The sequence below is a fragment of the Oppia nitens genome, unplaced genomic scaffold (assembly GCF_028296485.1).
Source record: "Oppia nitens isolate AA-2021 unplaced genomic scaffold, nextdenovo-longstitch-racon4-pilon3 scaffold14_pilon_pilon_pilon, whole genome shotgun sequence".
In the NCBI taxonomy this organism is placed as follows: domain Eukaryota; kingdom Metazoa; phylum Arthropoda; class Arachnida; order Sarcoptiformes; family Oppiidae; genus Oppia; species Oppia nitens.
In genome coordinates, this window is record NW_026533193.1 from 1,167,209 (window position 1) to 1,188,868 (window position 21,660).

General features: G+C 27.1%; 1 protein-coding gene across 1 annotated transcript; it reads left to right on the forward strand.

The window, feature by feature from the left end:
* Positions 1 to 16,608: 16,608 nt before the first annotated feature.
* On the forward strand, positions 16,609 to 21,068 carry LOC128962330 (uncharacterized). The gene has a single exon (XM_054308708.1). It carries the CDS (start codon positions 16,728 to 16,730, stop codon positions 21,066 to 21,068), a length of 4,341 nt encoding a protein of 1,446 aa, XP_054164683.1. The 5' UTR covers positions 16,609 to 16,727.
* Positions 21,069 to 21,660: the final 592 nt, after the last annotated feature.

Sequence of the window (21,660 nt, forward strand, 5' to 3'; positions counted from 1 at the left end):
ATATTGTATATACAGTAGTAGTAGTGTATTATGAAAATTAAAAACAAATAAACAAACAAACAAACAAATTAATTATATCCACCAACAACAAAAAAATTGTTGACTTTTTATGATAATATAATTTAATTTTTATTAAAATATAAAATATGGAAATATTTTTTGTCGCAAATTATACACAACAGTAATAACTTTTGGGGTTATATTTTGTTTTTGTTGGATAAAAAAAATAATTAAATCTTTTTTTTTAATTATTATTTTTAAATCACATACTAGATATTGACATAAAATTCATATTATTGTTTATACATTATATTATATATATATATATATATATATATTTAAATCTAATATAAATAAATAAAATATACTGTATATATAAAAAAAATTAAAAAATGTTTTAGATTTAATTTTATTTCGCAATTCAATTTATAATTTATCATTTAAATTATATAATGAATAAATAACATTTATAATAATTATACTAAATAGTGGGATACAATTGACAAAGTGAGATTACTATCAATCAATATTTAATTTTAAAAAAAAATATATTTACAAATAAAATAAATCTATTAGAAAAAATGTTAGAAACTAATTATAATTGATGATTCAAATAAATAAATAAATATATTTTTTTGTGGATATATATATAGAAAATGCAAATATCATCCAGCTATAATTAGTTATGGAAATATTTGCACATATATTTTAGACACACACACATGCATACACACACACATGCATACACACACACATGCATACACACACACATGCATACACACACACATGCACACACACACACACACACACACATGCATACACACATACATGCACACACACACACACACACACACACAATAGTATCAAATAACAGTTTTTTAAAAAAAACTAATAATAATTTTCATACAATAATAGTTGTAAATAAAACGATTATATATATTGAAAATATAATATTTGTTTGCATTAACTCTTTATCCTCCAGTAAATATTCAATGATTTAATATTGAAATAGTTAGTAATAATAATAGTATTATACCGTATATAAAATATCTATTAATATATATATATATTATTCATATCAATGTATATAAGCAATCAAACAACGTCTTTGATTTTGTTGTTGTTGTTGTTGTTGTGTATGTCAAAGGAAAGGGAGAGTCGCTATTGTGTGTCTGTATGTGTGTTGTTGTTGGTTATACGGGGTATACCATCATCACCACTAAAAAACCGTTTAATGGGGTCTCCAAACCCCCCCCGCCCCTGAATGATATATTATTATTAAGACATATTATTATGACTTTTTTTTAAATAAATAAATATATATATATCAATATCTATATTATGAATATAAAATGATAATAAAATTCATAGGGGTATACATTATATACATTATATAATATAATATTTCCAAATCATTAAATAATATTATAAAATATTATAATAAAAGAGTTTACTTTTCACACATACCATACAATATAGCCAACAACACCATCACCACTGGTATTAGTAGGGGTTAAGAAAAACTATTATTATATAAATTATAAGTTTATTTTATGTGTGAAAATATTATTATATCATATATATATACCGGTATATTATATACAGTATATATATATATATACAGCTATTCATTCACAAGTTTTTATAGTATATACGGTATACGGTATGTCATTACAATACATATAGTGAGTGTTCAGCTCAGGGCTAATATTGTACTGTATATCTAAAGTCAAAGTCAATGTTGGCTTAAAGTCTTTAAAATTACCCTTTGGTTTGGTTTTGAGGGTTTGTTTAGGATCTCTGCACACGTGTGTGGAGAGTGAGTGAGTAAGTGATTTAGAGAGAGAGAGAGAGAGAGAGAGAGAGAGAGAGCAGCCTTTAACACCCCGTAAACTAATAGGTGCTGAGAGAGAGAGAGAGAGAGAGAGAGAGAGAGAGAGAGAGGAACCCCTTTTATTTAATGTCAATAAATTTTATAAAGTTATAAATTAGTTGACACAACAACTAATGCCAATATATATATATAATATAAAGTTATTATTATTAGTAGTATTATTACAGTTATTTAGTTGACAATAGTTTATACCGCAGACCTTGAAGTGGGTTCAGTATGGGTTATATAACCGATTCATTTATACGGATATATTGACAATAATTTTTATTTTTCAAACAAAAACACGACTCTTTTTTTTATTTATGGGTTAGCCTTATAAATATAGTATATACTAAAAATAGCTGTGTGTGTGTGTGTGTGTGTCTGTGTGTCAATTGAATCATACAACTGATTCACTACTGTTTTTTCAGTAGTGTATGGGAAGGGCAGGTGTGAACAACACACACACAGACACACACACACACACACACACACATAGACACATACATTCAAAAAGCTAACAGTACTTAAACTATAAGTACTTTAATGTATATATATATATATATCTTAAGTATAGATCTGGAAAAATAGTATGTATTGAAAACATTGGATGAAATAAAAGTGACTTTTTTTGGATGATTACCACACTGTGTGTGTGTGTGTGTGTGTGTGTGCGGTAAGGTCTTACCGGTGCTGATACTGTATATACAGTGTGTGTGCGCTGACAATGATTAGGATGAAGGGGTCAACTCATGTGAAAAATTTACTTTTCAAGTATTACTTATATAATGATAATAATACCAATAATAGTAATAATAATAAAAAAAAGTGATATATATTTATCATGAAATTGAGACATATTTGTTGTTAAACTTATATATATATATTTTTAAAAAATGATTAATTTGATATTATATATATAGAAAAAAATATTTATTATATATATATAATTTTACAGATGAACAGACAAATTATAAACTCATCAATTAAATGATAATAAATCAAAAAATTTATTATATCATATAAACCGTATATATTGTATATTATAAAAAAAATATGTTTTATTATTTCTATTCAATTATTATTATTATTGAATTATTATAATTCATTACAGATTCATAATTGTTGTCACAATTGTTGAATAGTAGGTTTTCAGTCAAAACATAGGATATTATATTAATATATATATATATATGTATAGAAAAATATATAATGCCATTGAAAATCAAATACTATTATCAATAATAAAAACATATGATATTATTATTATTATTTATATGTATACACACAATATAAACTAATATCCATAAAACGGTGAAAAATTTATATATAAATACTTGCATATTATTGTATATATATATATATTGTTACACAAAATAGAAGAGAGAGAGAGAGAGAGAGAGAGAGAGAGCAAAAAAATATCATTGATATGTGTTTAAAAATTCACAAATTTTATATATATATTATATTATATTATACACACACACTTGGCTATGGACTATGGCCTTGTTTGTCAACAAATTGTTATATATATATATATATATATATATATATATATATTGATTGGTTAGTGCCTATGGACTTGGAAAATAGTTGGTCATCAATCATAGGACATGGAGTTGTTTAGGTGTCGGGAATATAGTTAGTCAGTCAGTCAGTCCGCCTGTCCGTCCATTCAGTAGTAGTAGTAGTAGTAGTAGTAGTAGTAGTAGTCCTGCCAGTAGTGTACTAATCAATTGTGTGCCTAAATGTATGTACAGTTTGTGTGTGTGTGTACGGTATGTATAAAGTACCGGTCCTAATAAATCACATTCATATCAATACCCAAACCATTGACTGGTCTGTCAAAGGCACTGGTCATATATATATATAGCCTTTTAGCTATTAATGCCATTATTATGATTATGATTATTATTATTGGTGTTATTGTTATGATTAGTAGTAGTAATAATACTATTAAGATTGTCGATACTACTAGTGTTGATGTTGGTACCGGTGCTTGTAATCCCGGTGCTGCTGCTGCTGCAAACAATGGCCTCCTCATCATCATCATCATCATCACAATCGGTACCGTTACCGGCGCCGCCACCACCACCGCCGCCGATTCTGTCGCTGCTATTAGCCTTATGAGAGCACCGGCACTGTCTACACCCTGACTGATGGCCACCGCCACCACCATCGACAGCAACAGCCGAGTCGTCCATCAATTTGTTATGTGATCTCTGGTCACAATCTGTAGTCATCGTCGTTGTCATCATCATCGGTGTCGGCGTTGTGTCCGACCTGTTGTCGACAAATATTTCTTTTTTATGTTTTACTCGTCTATTTTGAAACCTATTATCATTATTATAAGTGGGAGAAAAATCATCCAAAAAATATATATATAATTTTTTGCAATTAATTTCAATTTCAATTACTTACCATATCTTAACCTGTTTTTCGCTTAAGCCCAGGTAGTGTGCAATTTCAATACGCCTGAGTCGCGACAGATACATGTTTTTATTGAACTCGTACTCCAAGTGTACGATCTGTGTTGAGGTAAAGGCTGTCCTCAGTCTCGAACATTTAGAGTGATGTTGTTGTTGTTGTTTGGAACCGGGAGATGATGTCTGGGAACCGGCAGGCGATATGGAACTCATATCCGAACCTATAGTTATATTATATATTATATATATTAATATATATGTAGTTTTCATATAAGATTTTCAATAATTTTTAGTCTTTACAATAGGTTTTTTTTTATTAATAAAAAAAACTAAATATTTATAAATACTATGATTATAACAATAGATATTAAGAAAAAATTTAATTGTTTTTTTCGTCAATATTATAACATTTAGTTATTTATTTATACATAAACTAAAAAATCTATGATTTTTATTGTATTATTATTATTATATAATAATGATTGTACACTAATTATTTTTTTTTTTTGAGATTAAATGTAATATTATTTTTTAGTTATTTTTAATAAATTGATAAAACATTTTTCTCAGTATTCAATTTATATATATATATATATAAATTTATAATAATTAATTAAATTAATTAAGTTTAAATAATATCTAAATGTTAAAAGTTAAATTATATAAAAGCTTTTAACATTTTTTATTTTTGATAAATTTAATATTCATATAAAATCATTATATTATTATTATTATTATTATTACAAATAAGTCTAAATGTTAACTAATTATAATTATTAAAGTTGTGTAATAATCCTTATTAATTGATTTCAAAAAATAATTCATAATTTCATTTGAATTTTTTTTAATAAAATGGTATTTTTGTTTTTCTCAATAATTTTAACAAAAAAATTACATATAAATAAAAAAATAAATAATTCTAGACTAGACACAATAATCATCTTATTTTTTTAATATTAATATAAATTTATATATATATATACTATATATATATTAATTAATTATAAATCATATTAAGTATTAATATCTGTTAATAGTAATATTGAAATATTTTTTTTTAAATTTCAAATAATAATAATTTAATAAATATATATATATAAAGTATTAATATATTACTTATGATTTATTGATTTAATTTTTATTATTGTATTAAGTATTATTATTATTATTATTATTATTATTATTATTATTATTATTATTATTAGTCATATTAAGGTCAGCTAAATATATTTATTTATAATATATTTACTAATATTTAACTTTATTAACAAATAAAAATCAAACAAAAAATATTGATAATAATAATCTCTATAATAATAATAATAATAATTTTTTCAAATAGTTGCTGTAATATAAGTTATATTTTTTTGTTATTAAAAAATTACTAATATAAAATTATTATTTTCTAAAATTAAATCATATTTTTAATTAAATATATTAATATCGTAGGTATTATTAAAATAATGTAATATTTATAGAGAGAGAGAAAATAATAATTTCAATTTATTTTAGTATTGTATATATCAATCAAATAAACAAAAAAATAATTATTATTATTTACAACATTTTTTATTAATAATTTCAATAATAATACTAACATAAATAATATTTATTTTACTAGCTTACTAATTGACGTAATAAATATTTTTTTTAAATTAATATAAATTATGAAATATACTTGCTTATTTTTTATTAAAAAATATTATCATATATGACATAGATATAATATAAATTACAATGACGTAAATACGATATATATTAAACAAATAATAATAATAATTATTATTAAGTCATAATATTATTATTAAATCAAATTATTATTATTAAGTCATAATATTTTAATTACTATTATTATTATTTATAGGCATTATCTAGCAGATTTTATGTATGTGTATGTATGTGTGTGTGTGTGTGTGTGTGTGTGTGTGTGTGTGTTTGTAAGATTAATTAATTAATTAGAAAAAATTGTTTATCAATAAAATAAAACAAAAAACAAAGTAATAAATTATAAATAATTACTAACTAATTGATGTCTAATAATAATAATAATACTAACTTTTAGATTATCACATATAATATATAATTATTATAAAAAAATGTTAATTTTATTTTCTTAAAAAAAATTAATTAATTAATTAATTAACTTACGTTTACTAAAATGTTTGACAACATTTGTATTATTGTTGTCCATTGAACTAATATTATTATTATTATTATTATTATGTGATGTTGTATTATTATTAGTTGTAAACATGTGTCTATAATGATGAGGATGTATACCACTACCGATGACAGCATCGGTGGTGACACCATCATCACCACCACCACCGCCAACATCGACATTAACGTTAAGCAACCGCTGAAATTGATGTCTATGGTCTCGGCCAGCACCGACACCGAGGCCGAGGCCGCCCGACATCAACATATGTTGGGCTAACAGTGCGCCCGAAGTAGTCTTATCTTTACCAGTGGTGCCGCACTTTACCGACGTGTTGGACGTCAGGTCGAGCAGCGAGTCGACAAAAAACGATCGCGACATTACTTTTTTATTTATTTTTTTTTAAATATAATAAATAATTATTTAGTTTTTTTTGATGAATGAATGAATGAAACTTTATTGATGGCACTTAAAACTCTCTTAGATATAGGTATTCATCAACAAATAAAATAATTTTTTTAAAAAATAAAATTTTGCCGCAAATTACCGGCAAATTATCAAACAGTTTATATATATATATATTAGAAAATTAAAATATATTAATAGAGTTGTCTCTTATTATTATTATTACTATTATTATTATTATTATTCAAATATAGCTTAGAGTTAATGTGTATGAATAGTCGTATAAAATCGTATTTATCATAAGTCAAGTAAGAGAGTCATATAATCTTGAATAATATAATATACCGGAGCCGCTTGAATAATAATAATAATATATCCACCACAAGTAGGTACTGGTAACCCCATGTATAAGTGTGAGGAGGGCTTATGGATGTCTTTATTATTAGTATTATTATTATTAAGGTATGGGCTAGTAGTATTCAATCTGGTTTAAGTGTCTCGGAGAGTACTAGTAGGTAGTAGTTGTGTCACAGCCACCACTTGAGATAGATATATATATATAAGTTATACTGTTTTTTTTTCGGGCACTTTTACGGGACATACTGTATAGCACACATAGTGTTTGGTTGGGGAGGGGGGCACTGGGATTGTCGTAAGGATGGCCCTCTTTCACTCACTCGTTGAGCTGTGAAATATGTGTGATATAATGAGTGTATATATATAAAAATTTATATATGTATGTTATCTACCGTATATCTATATATATATATATATATATACGGCACCGGGTTATATGTGTATGTGGACATATACATACACCGGTATGGGATAGATGGGGGGAAGGGAGGTATGGGGGGTAGACTAGAAAAGTGTGAGTGCAGCCAATTTTATTGGAAGTCCATCTCTCACTCACTCACTCACTCACTCGAAACTATCAAAACTAGTGAATATGTCTCCGCCCATCAATTTAAAAACTATTGTCTGCCGGGTGCTTACCATTGTATGACCCATGTGTTTGTATTCCCCCCCTATACTCTCTCTCTCTCTCTCTCTCTCTCTCTCTCTCTTAAAATCTATAGTCCTACTAAAAATTATATATATTTAAACTTACTCTCATATAACTCATGTGTTATGTGTGTGTGTGTGTGTACTGTATATTTTTGTTTGTATGCATTGAACAATGAATTTTTCAATTGACTAAAAATTCAATTGCCGTAAGTTTTATGTCCAATACAATTGAATCGTTTATATATATATAGTATATATATAGATGAATGTCTATCCTTTTAGGTTTGGATATGTAATCATCATATTTAAGAGTGTAGAGAAAGCCATTGCATTTTGTGTGTGTGTGTGTGTGTTAGTGAATATAATAGACACCGATTGAGTGTCAGTACAACATCTAAAAGATTTTTTTTTATTTAAGACATTGTTTGATGTGTGTGTGTGTGTGTGTGTGTGTGTGTGTCGAGGAAGAGAGAGAGAGAGAGAGAGAGAGCACCGGGCGATTGTGTTGTCCATACATAGAGAGAGAGAGAGAGAGAGAGAGGCCAATCAACGAGTGTGATAATTGGCCAACTTGTTGACAACCATTACTTAACACACTTATTGTAGTTTTACAAAACAGTTAGACAAACTCTCTTTTAAATGTATTATACTATATATATACTACTACTACTACTACTACAGCATTAGAGAGACATACCTGTGCTGGGCACCGGCACCAGTACGACAATACGACACGACTATAGTCAATATATTATATATATATATATTTTGTCTGATATATAATCTATATACATATATATATATACACAATTTTTAGATAATGTTTAAAGCCTTAAAAAAATGAATATGCATTATATTGAATATATATATTCCTAATATATAAGGCAATTCCTTATGTATATAGAGTTTATTATATATAAATATATATTGAATTTTTCTCCCCTATAATAAAGACATCTGCTCTCAAATTTCTCTCTCTCTCTCTCTCTCTCTCTCTCTCTCTCTCTCTTAAACTGTTTTTCAAATATTACTAAATACTAATAATACTAATAATATAAATGATGACAACAATAAAATCATAGCTAAAAAAACTATATGTAATACTACTACTATGTAAGTCTAGTACTAAAATATACTAAAATGTTTTTCACACGATAAACATATATATATAAACTGTAGTTTAAAAACTCTTTCAATAGATTATTATTATTATTATTATTGAATGTTTTGTAGACAACATAATAATAATAATAATCATATACTACCCCCAGTATAACAATTATTAGACAGTATATTACATGATATTAGTTGACAATAGGTTTTATTTTTTTTGTCAAATGGGGGTATTTTTTAAAAAACGTTTAAGCTAGCGATAAAAATGTTTTAAAATATAGATTATATCCATTTAAAATATATATATATATATATTGTATGTATAAGTTAAATCTAAAAATTTTAATATATATTAATATATATATATATATACTGTATATATATATATATATATATATAATCACATTTTTTGTTTAGCAATGTATTTGTCAATTCTACACAATATATATATATATATATATATATATAAAGACATTTTATGGGTATTTATTTTTATTATTATAATAAAAAACAGATATAATAAGCTATCTATGATTATTATATTATGATATATATACTGCACTACATATACTGTATGTGTATATATATTACTATTATACATATTTTTTGTTGTTATTGAATGAGAGGATTATAATCATCTTTCAATATAGATATAGATATATCTATAGTTGAAAGAGATATGATATATTATAATAGAGGAAAGTAAGAGAGGGGGAGGGGAGGGAAATAAAGGTAAGTCCAGTTATGCGTTAATAAAAATATGTATACTCTATATATATATATACCGGTATATATACTTTATATAGACAACCCAACCAAACAAATAGGGTATTAAGCAAACGGGTATGTACACATGTATAGTAACTTATAGTCCCAGTGCCCACTACTGTGTATAGTGGTATAGTGATACTGATTGGATTTGATTATGTTTGACTAGATTGAAAAGGGCATATCAATTGTGTTTTGTTTAGTTGTCGATCCGATTTCCAGTATATAACTTATATATATATATATATATATATATATATATATATATATATATATATATATATATATATATATATATATGCAGTATATATATATAGTATATATATATATATATAGTATATATTCAATATATATTATCGTATGAATGGTTTGTCGATGTGATTAAACTTTTTTTCTATATATTATTTATTAAGTTTCCGGATCTCATATTTATATACCGTATATATATATATATATATATATGTATTGAGAGAGAGAGAGAGAGAGAGAGAGAGAGAGAGAGATGATAATAATAATAATAATAATGTTAAGTTGTGTGTCGTCGCTGAAAATGAGCCATCAATATGTATGTATGGCATATATACTGTATATCGACTACCAGTGCCATATTGTATATACCAGTGCACATATACACATACACACAATAATACAATAGTCTTTAACAATTGTCGCAAACAATTACCAATCGGTCCATTTGTCAAAACACTATTAGGGCTATTATTATTATTATTATTATTATTATTACTATTATTGTATTATACTCTCTCTCTATTATTTCTAATATTGTATATATAAATGTATGTATTATTGCTATTCATTTATGTATATATATTTTTTGTTGTTGGACAGACAATTGATATAATTTATATATGATATTCATATTGATATTCATTTTGATGTTATTTTATATTCATATATATATATATATATTTATATATAGACGGCATATGTAGACAAACAAACAAAATAAAAAGATACCAAACATATACTGTATATAACTTTACAAATTTTATGGATATATAAATAAAATATTATAATATTACTGTATAACTATAAATACTTTTCAATTTTAATAATGTCTAAGCAATTATAAATAATCTATATATATATAAATTTTTATTATATATGTATATATTATGATATTTTGCTAAAAACAATAAATAACTTTTACAGTACTTTACTTATATAAGTTATATAATAATACAGTATTAAAACATTAGTAGACTAAACCACAAATTTTTTTTGAAGTTGAATGCCATTTAATTATTAACACTAATAATAAAACAAAAATTATATAATTACTGTTTTTATTATCATTATTATTAGTAGTAGTTTTGTTAGTTTATAATTTATTAGTCTCAATCGTATACAGTCAATATTAATGTCTATTTTATTATTATTAGTATCATTTTTATTGTAGATAACCCCACAAATTGTTTAATATATTTAGAGTACATTATATATATATATATATATTACAGATAAATATTCTGTAAAATTGATTTAATAGTTTTTAAAGCAAAAAATAGTTTATAAATAACTTTTATTTTTATTAGTTAAAGTTAAACAATTATATACAGTCTCTCTCTCTCTCTCTCTCTCTCTCTCTCTCTCTCTCTCTCTCTCTCTCTCTCTCTCTCTCTCTCTCTCTCATCATTAACAACAGTATAATAAATAAACAAAAAAGTTTATTGAAACATAGGTCTACTACAGCAACAACAAAAAAAATGATACATAATATTAATATAAACATAATTTTCTAGTAATTTATACCAAAAAGAAAATAAATTAATAAATAATTATATAATTTTTTAAAGATAATAAACTACAACAAAATGATTTTAATTAATTAATAATAATTATTATATCATATATTATAATAATATCATATATATCACATTACAATTATTATGTTTTATTTTTCTTCTATATTTAGTAAAGTATTCAAAAAAATTACTTTTTAAATATTCAAAAAATTTAGTTTCTATTTCAATAATAATAATAATTATTATTATTTAAAAGAAAATTTAAAATTAAAATATTTGAAATATAAAACCTGTTATACACTAGAAAAATACGCATACATTTCTATAAATAAATAAAATATCATTTATATATAATTTATTTTATTTTTTAATAAAAACATTGATAAAAATAACAGAGAAATTATTTCTATTTTAAAAAAAATAAAAATAAAATTAATTATAATTTATTATATATATATAGTATATATATATATGTATAGTATAATACATATTTATATTTATATAAATTAATGATATAATATAAAATAATTTATAATTTATTTCAATAACAACACAAAAAAAAAACAATTTTATATTTTTAAATTGTGACGACATTATGACGAAACTTATTATTTGTCAAATGATTTTATTAATGATAGAAAAACACTTATTATTTATTTTTCTAAAATATAAATTATATGATATTTAATAATAATAATAATAATAATAATAATAATAATAATAACATAAATAACAGATTTAATATAATTGTGTGATTTTCAAGGCTGACAATACCATTATTACAGTATATTTTATGTTAAATATTTTATTTTTTGGTTTTAAATCTTTTATTTTTTTCAAAAACACACATTTATTTTCACACACACACACACATACACACACACACATACACACACACACACATACACACACACACACATACACACACACACACACATACACACACACTATTTCATACATATACATACAATTAGTCTTTTAATTTATTATAAATTACTTTTTATTTTATTTTATTTTTTCCTAACAACTTACTGTATATACTGTATAATAAATTACTACTGTTTAGTATTGTGTAAACGCATACACAACAAAAAATGTATGTAAAAAAAATTTATATTATCACTTTATCTATACATACAGTATATAATTATAAAAAAAATGTTTAAATATAGATATATTAATATATATATATAATAGAAACTAAATATACTGTATACTGTATATATATATTATACATGAAAAAATAAGTTAAAAATAATTAACTGGTTTTTCCTCCCCCACCCCCGATAATATGATATAGTAGTGTAAATACTATACATACTGTATATATATATAAATAGATTTTTTATGTGTGTGTGTGTGTGTTGTTATATATTGTTAATAATATATTATATTGTGAATAACACAAAAATTTTATTTTGTTTTATTTTATTTATATATACAGTATATTGTTAACTCATAATTGTTTTATCTCTCTCTCTCTYTCTCTCTCTCTCTCTCTCTCTCTCTCTCTCTCTCTCTCTCTCTCTCTCTCTCTCTTAACTAACCTAACACTCTTAACTTACATATTAATATTGTGTGTGTTTTATTAATATACTGTATATGTATTTCAATCAACAACAAAATAAAACTAAATGACTAACAAAAATAATTATTTAACAAAAATAAATGTGACATAAAATTTATATACTATAATATGTATAAATAATTTATAGACTTAACAGGGACAATTATAATAACAATAATAATAATAATAGCCATTGGGACAGACATCCAGCATTTGGTGACATTAGAAAATTTGGACACAAATAGCTGGTAATTTGTTTTGTTTGGTCGCCCTCTACCCCCCAGCCCTCCCCATCCAATCCCACCTCCCTATTGTAGGTCCACAAACAACATACAATATAATCATCACATCACAAACATATAATACATAGTATAGTATAGCATGACTATAAAAAAACCTTATTATAAATTATTTTTATTGATATTATTAATTATGTGCCAAACTATTATTATTATTATTATAGCTCTCTCTCTCTCTCTCTCTCTCTCTCTCTCTCTCTCTCTCTCTTATAGATATTATAAATTTATATCTACCTATATATATATATATATATATATATATATATATATATAAGTGTATTGTTATTATCATATGTTTTAATGGTCAATATTGCTGGGGCAATATATTGATATATATATATATGTACAACAATAGACATACATATCTGGCCCCTACCCCCCCCCCCAGACTACTAACTAGAAATTTACGGTATTATGTGTATATAATTGTATAGATAGTGTATATATTATTAATACAATTGTAAATATAGTTAACTGTTTTTATTGTGTTGCTGTTTGTTGTAATTTTATGTCCTTTTTATTATTAGCAAGTTTTATATAAAAATGGTAATAAATTTAATACAGTATTATTATAACATTTTTTTACTTACACAATGATAATTGTTTATGATGAATTTTGTAAATTAAAAATTGTAAATATAAAATTTATATACCTGTATATAATTATCATAATTAAGTTATAGTAATTAATTATGTTTTTGGTAATTATTGGAGAAACAAACAAAAAATAATAATCAATATATTTAAAATAAAAATTAATAAAGCATATTAAATAAAAATTAATTCACGTTTTTATAATTAAATTCATATACATATATCAATTAATAACAATTTAGTATATTTTTTATATTATAAATTAAATGTAGTATAAATTGTGTGTATATATAATAGTATATACATATATAGATACTTTTTATTTAGTTTTGTTTTTGCAATTAAGTTATTAATGAAATATTTTATAGATATATTTTGTGTGTGTTTATTATAATTGCTTTATTAAATATTACAAATAATATAGTAATAATAAAGTATCACAAATGTTGTGTCCAACTGAGCAATTTAGTTTTATTTGTTGTCAATAACTTATTATTATTATTATTATTGAAAATGTTTTGAAAGAGAGACAGACAGACAGACAGACAGAGAGAGAGAGAGAGAGAGAGAGAGAGAGAGAGAGAGAGAGAGAGAGAGAGAGAGAGAGAGAGAGCAGGTATTCAACAGATGATTGTTAATAATGTTTATACAAATGAGTTGAGAGAGAGAGAGAGAGAGAGAGAGAGAGAGAGAGAGAGAGAGAGAGAGAGAGAGAGAGAGAGAGAGAGAGAAGAGAGAGAGAGAGAGAGCAGGTATTCAACAGATGATTGTTAATAATGTTTATACAAATGAGAGAGAGAGAGAGAGAGAGAGAGAGAGAGAGAGAGAGAGAGAGAGAGAGAGAGAGAGAGAGAGAGAGAGAGAGAGAGGAAAACGGTATACAAAAGGCCATAACCTTATGGCACAGTAACCAACTGTAGTAGTAGTAGTAGTAGTAATGATACTTATTTGGTGACTGACTAACAATACATGAATAATAAATATATAGTATATATATATAATAATAATAATAATACTAATAATAATAATAATAATAATAATAATAATAATAATAATACTAATAATAATAATAATAATAATAATACTAATAATAATAATAATAATATCTGAATATAACTGAATTCATATACTTTTGTTTGCCTAATAATAATTGCTTTTTAACAATATATTGTTATTAATAATTGTAATTTTTATTGTCCATTATTAGTATTTTAACAGTTAAATGATTTTTAATTGAAATTTTTTTACTATTTATTAGGACCACACAAATTTATATTTGTTATATCGGTATTTTAAGCAACTATTAAACGATATTAGTGTAAAATATATACTGTATTTATAACATATTATATATATATATATTATTTTTAAAAATATTTATTGTATTTTTTATTAGAAATTAATTTAAAGATCAATCAAGTGATCAGTCAATCAAAAAAATTAAAAGTTAAAATAATAGTAAAAAATTAATAGACTTAAAATTTAAAAAAATAATAATAACCCAGTTGATATTATTTTTAGTTATATTATATAACATTAAACATTTTATATAAGTATAAACATATTTTTAGTTATTAGTTAAATAGTTTAAATATTATTATATAATATATATATATATAAGGGAAGTATCAAATGTCAAACATATAACTGTTATATAATTCCTCAAAAAATATAATATAAATTTATATTAAGTTATAATAAATATAATATTTTTAAATATATTTTTTTAATAAAAAATAATAATAATAATAAATCATTGTAACAATTATGTAAAATTCTAACCCTGTAAAATTGTGGATAAAATAATTTTTTTTTTAAATTGCTGGCTAACTTTTTTTTTAATATATAATTATTAGACAAAATATATTATTTTGTTATTTTATTGTTGTCATCATCAACTGGTTTCTACTGGTATTTTAAGATATATACAGTCTATTTGTTTAATAATAATTAATAATAAATAATTGATAGACAAAAAATTAAAATAAAAACTTAAAATAAACTAATGTCTCTATTATTTAAAATAATACTAAATTATTATTTTTTTTTGTTGGTAATTAAGTTAATTAACAACAACACCAACAAAATTAATTGTATAAATAATTGATTGATTATATCTATTGTAATAGAAATTTAAAAAAATTTAATATTAATAAAATTATTATTAATCGTTATTTAATATAAAATTATATTATTTAATATTTATTTTTTTTAGTAACTTTTGGGACTTTTATAAATACAGTATATAATGTAAATGAGTGATATTATTGACTTTTGTCTATCAATTATTATTTTATTTTTATTTTTTTAAAAAAAGTTTAAACTTACTTAACAGTTTAATATTACACTTTTTAAATAATAATAATAATAATTAGTACCATTATTAAACAAAATTTATTTTATTTTATTTTTTACTTTACTGTATATTTAAATATATATCATATTAAGTGTCGAAAATAAAATCAATACACTATTTATATACTGTATTACTGTATATACAGTGTATATATGTTTTAATTAATTTTTTTTTATATAAAAAAAACTGTAAATAATTAATAACTAATTAATATTATACTATAATATTCAATACATATGTATATTAATGTCATAACAAACACATCAATCAATCAATCAATCAGTCAATCATATCGTTATAACACGTGTTGTGTTTGATATCTATTGATCGGTAAATCAATTATTTTTTTTGTGGTCACACTCTCCCGAAAACACCGACACCGACAACAACAACAATGTGTTTACCATTGATTGAATTGAAGCCACAATTGTCGGCCAAATTGTCGTCGATTATGTTGGGCTGTATTGTCAACTCGGATCAGTTACTGGTCAACCATTTGACTATCGGTGGCGACAAACTTATCGGCGACAGTGGCGGCGGCGGTGATGACCACCACGACAGCGACTATTTCGAGATGAGTTCGGCCAACGCTTTGTTTCAAAACTTTCGCCACAAACTGTTGATCCAAATGAAGACTTTTGTTCAACGATTATCGTCGTCGCCGTCGCCGCCGATCGTTGATGAAGACAATGTGGACACCACCGCGGCTTCAATGGCCAACAATTCGGGAGTTGAGGCCGAATCGGATACCGCCGACGCCGCCGCTGGTGGCGATGGTCATCATAGTAGCCGTAGTCATGCCAATGTTGAATGGATTGTCCAGCGATACGAGTTGGCCATCAATTACTCGCAGATTAAGGCCATCTTCTATACCGACGACAACAATGAGTTGGTCATCAAACTGCTATATCCGCCACTACTTTATAACATTAGTCTAGACGATGACTACGACTATGACTACCATAACGACAATCCTAATGACGATACCAATAACGGCAATCCTGATGGCCATAAAAATAACGGCAATCTTAATGGCGATAACAATAACGAAGACGACACCGTTGTTGACGACGACGACACCGACAAAGATAACTATAACTTTGATGGTGTCATCGACTACGACAACGACCACCTTATGATGGACTTTGAGTCGGAACTATTGCAAGATATTATCGACTGCAATGATGATGATGATGATGGCCATAACATGATGGCCACCGGCGGCAATGATGGTGACGACGAGGATTTTGTTGGCTACCGATTGCGGACAACAAAACTATCAGATTTTGACGAGAGATTGTTCACAAAAGTTACCGCTATTCGCTTGTCATTGAAAACTAGAGATCAATTGCTAGATATTGTGTCAAATATCAAAGCGTTTGATCCGTTAATTTTGGTTCAACAGAAATCGATTGATTTAGTGGACAACAAATCATCGGCGGCGGCGGTGACAGTGTGTCCATCGTTACCATTGTCTTCTTCAGCCACTGGATTGCCGTTTGGTGTCAACTATTCGCTACAGGCTTTGACTAATCATTCGTTTTATTTTCAAGATTGTCTTGAATTCAATGGTAATTCAATTCATACATATCAACAGTTTGTCGATTTAGTCCGTCAGTTGACCGAAATCAATGTTACGGCTGTCGAGTATTCGTTGAATGAGTTGCAGAAGAAAGTCGAAAACAATTTACATTTGAATCCAATGGAAGATTTTGTCGAACATTTTCAATGGTTTAATACGAAGAAGAATACCGACAAATGGTCGAATCGATCGGTAATCTTAATTCGCAGATGTATTCTGACGCCAACCAGACTACTATTGTTGCCGGCTTTGCCACTACAAGAGAGTCGACTGTTGAGGACATGTGATCCGGAATATATGGTCCGAATTATTATTAAAGACGAAAATCTTCAGTCGTTAGCATTTACCGCATGCAAGACATCGCTGCCTGAGGCACATCCGGTTATTCAGCGGATCAATGCGTTTCTTCGGCAAGTTATCACTGAACAGCTCATCGACGGTATCGAAATTGCCGGTCGACGCTATGAAGTATTGGGAGCGTCGACCAGTCAGCTCCGGGATAACGGACTTGTTTTGTACGCACGCGATGGCCAACAACGAGACGCGTCGGCTATTTGCCGATCAATTGGCGACATTCAACAATTGCGAAATTCCGGTAAGTTTATCGCCCGAATCGGCCAATCGATGTCACAGTCGATGGGATTTCTGGCTGGTGTCGACTGTGTCGAATTTATCGACGATATTACCGGCGGTATTCACGACCGTACTGGCGATCCGTATACGTTTTCTGACGGTGTTGGCCAGATATCACGTGAGATGGCCGCAGAGATTTGCAAGACATTGAACATTAGTCACGAAGTGTCCACATTTCAGATACGATACGCCGGCTGTAAGGGTATTGTTGTAGTCAATCCCAAGCTCGCGGGCAAAAAGATTTTGATGCGTCCATCGATGCGAAAGTTTGAATCCGATTCCCAGGACTTGGATCTACTAAAATATGGTGAACCGCGTGCTCTGTATCTGAATCGGCCGCTAATATCCATACTCTATCATATGGGTGTCACAACCGATCGTTTTCTGAAACTACTGTTTCGACGTCAAAAACAATTCGTCGACGCCTTTACCACCAATCAGAAGGCACTCCAACTAATCAAAGACTATACCTTATTGAAACTAGACTACAGTCAACTGTCCAAATCGGGTATCGACATACTTAACGAACCATTTTTTCTATCCATAATCGAGTCTATCATCCGAAAAGTTAGTCTCGATCTACGAAATAAGGCCCGAATATTGGTACCGTACGACCAAGGTCGGGTTATGTTTGGCGTATTGGACGAAACTCAGACACTCGAATACGGCCAAGTGTTTGTCCAGTATAGCGACCATCGGGTGTCGAGTGGTGGTGGTGGTTGTGGTGCGGGTACCGCTGGCCAGACAACTATCACCAAACGTGTGTTGACCGGCGAAATATTGGTCACAAAATATCCGTGTATGCATCCGGGCGATTGTCGCAAACTGATTGCCGTCGACGTACCCGAACTTCATCATATTGTCGATTCGATTGTATTTCCGGCCCGAGGCGAACGGCCCCATGCGGACGAAATGGCCGGAAGCGATTTGGATGGCGACGAATTCAGTGTTTGTTGGTTCCAGGATATGATATTCCCCCGGAAAAACTATGCACCCATGAGTTTTCCGTCCGGCCAGGCCGAAGATCTTGGCCGACCGGTTACTACCCGGGATATACTGGGATTTTACGAACGATTCATATCCAACAATCAAGTCGGACTCATAGCCAGTTCACATTTGGTTTGGGCCGATCACTATCAATCGGGTATATTTTCCGACATTTGTTTCAATCTGGACTATCGCTATGCTGTGGCACTGGATTACGCCAAAACTGGTATCAATGCACGGCTGAAGAATACACAGAAACCCAATAGATATCCGGATTTTATGCAAAAATATAACGAAAAACCAAGTTATGAGTCGAATAAAGCGTTGGGCAGACTATACCAGAAAAACTGTTTCTTTCACGACATTATTAGCCGATTTTCGCGCCAGAGTTACGATAGTAATAATAATAATAATAATAATAATGTGGACATAAATCCGTTGTTAGTTCACGAAAATGCCGACCATTATATACCAGAAGCCCGACATATGTTTGACCAATACGTGAATACTGTCGACGAACTGATGGACAGGTTTGGCATTGAAAGCGAAGCGGCACTACTGTCGGCCACATTCACAAAGACTGTCAAATACTTGTCCACTCAGAATGATAGCAACGATACACACGATTTGGTGTCGAGTGTTATCAATAAATTGTTTGCCGATTTTCGCCGACAATTCGAGTCGATGACCACCGATGATGATGATGAGCACCGGTTGGCTAAAGCCAGTGCCTGGTATCAGATCAGCCATCGACTGAATAATGAGTCCAATGCTAGTAGTTGTTTGTCCCGCAAATACTATGGCTTTCCCTGGATTTGTGACAAGTATTTGGCAAAACTGAAGCAACGAAATGAAAAAAAATTACAAGAACTAAGTGATAGTGATAGTCAACCATCAATTGATGGCGACAACGATAAGTCGGTAGTGATTACTATTGATAGGTTGAAAGTGATGCCAATTGTTCGTATAGTTTTGAGCCATCACTTGGAAATATCGCAACGAATGTTGGCCACTATCGCCGATAAAGTGGACAATGTTTTAGTAGATAATTATGGATCCGAACAACAACAGCCAGTGGTTCCGTTGGACGCATTCATCCGAGTGTTTGACAAACTATCCGATATTGTCGACCAAATGGACAGCGATTGCGATCTCCAGTTGTTTGATATATCAATGGTTGCATTGATGACCAAATTTAAGATCCAACGAATCGGTTTCGCTAATACACTCAAAGAGCTCAGTGGCCAACAAATTGATGTCAACAACGACACCAACAACAACAACAACGTGTTTGTAGCGGTTATTCAGCAGTCGTTAGCCCAGACTATCGATGAAAATGAACAACAATTTAAAGATTATTGTTTAAGAAAGACTTGTGTTTCTCAAGTGGCCGTACACTATGGCGGCACCCGTAGTAGTAGTCAGGACTCAGTTGTGTGCGCTTATGGCACCCAAATGGCTACCGAAAAGTTTCGTCAATTGATAGTTAAACCTAATTTGAAAAACGATATCTTAGCTGATCCAGAAAATTGATTCATTGATTGATTGATTAATTTATTTATTAGAAATTATTAAAAATATTTTGTGTATCTATAAAATGTGTGTCTAATTTGTTTTTATTATTATTATTATTGCAAACTAATTAATTCATTTTTACAATGTTTTCACACTTTTTTTTATTATTAATTATTATTATTTTGATAAATAAATTTTTTTTATTAATTTAATACTGTATTGTAATTTTTTTTATGTATATTTTGATAATATTTATCATGATGTGTATTGTATGTGTATGGTTAATTTATTAATTAAATATGTTTTGTAACTATGTTTTAGATAAAATTACGTAAAATTTGAGTTTTTTTTTTGAAAATAAAAATTTTGAAACAAATAGGATTTTTTTAAAAAGTATAAATTGAGACACATTTTTGAGATAAAAGTGTAATTTTGAGACAAAAGTGTAATTTTGAGACAAATGTTTAATTTTTTAGACAAAAGTGTAATTTTTAGACAAATGTTTAATTTTTTAGACAAAAGTGTAATTTTTAGACAAAAGTTTAACTTTGAGACAAATGTTTAATTTTTTAGACAAAAGTGTAATTTTGAAACCAATGTTAAATTTTGG

Bases quoted from the DNA above. Each gene is read 5' to 3' on its own strand.
- LOC128962330 (XM_054308708.1), top strand. From the start codon at position 16,728: ATGTGTTTACCATTGATTGAATTGAAGCCACAATTGTCGGCCAAATTG.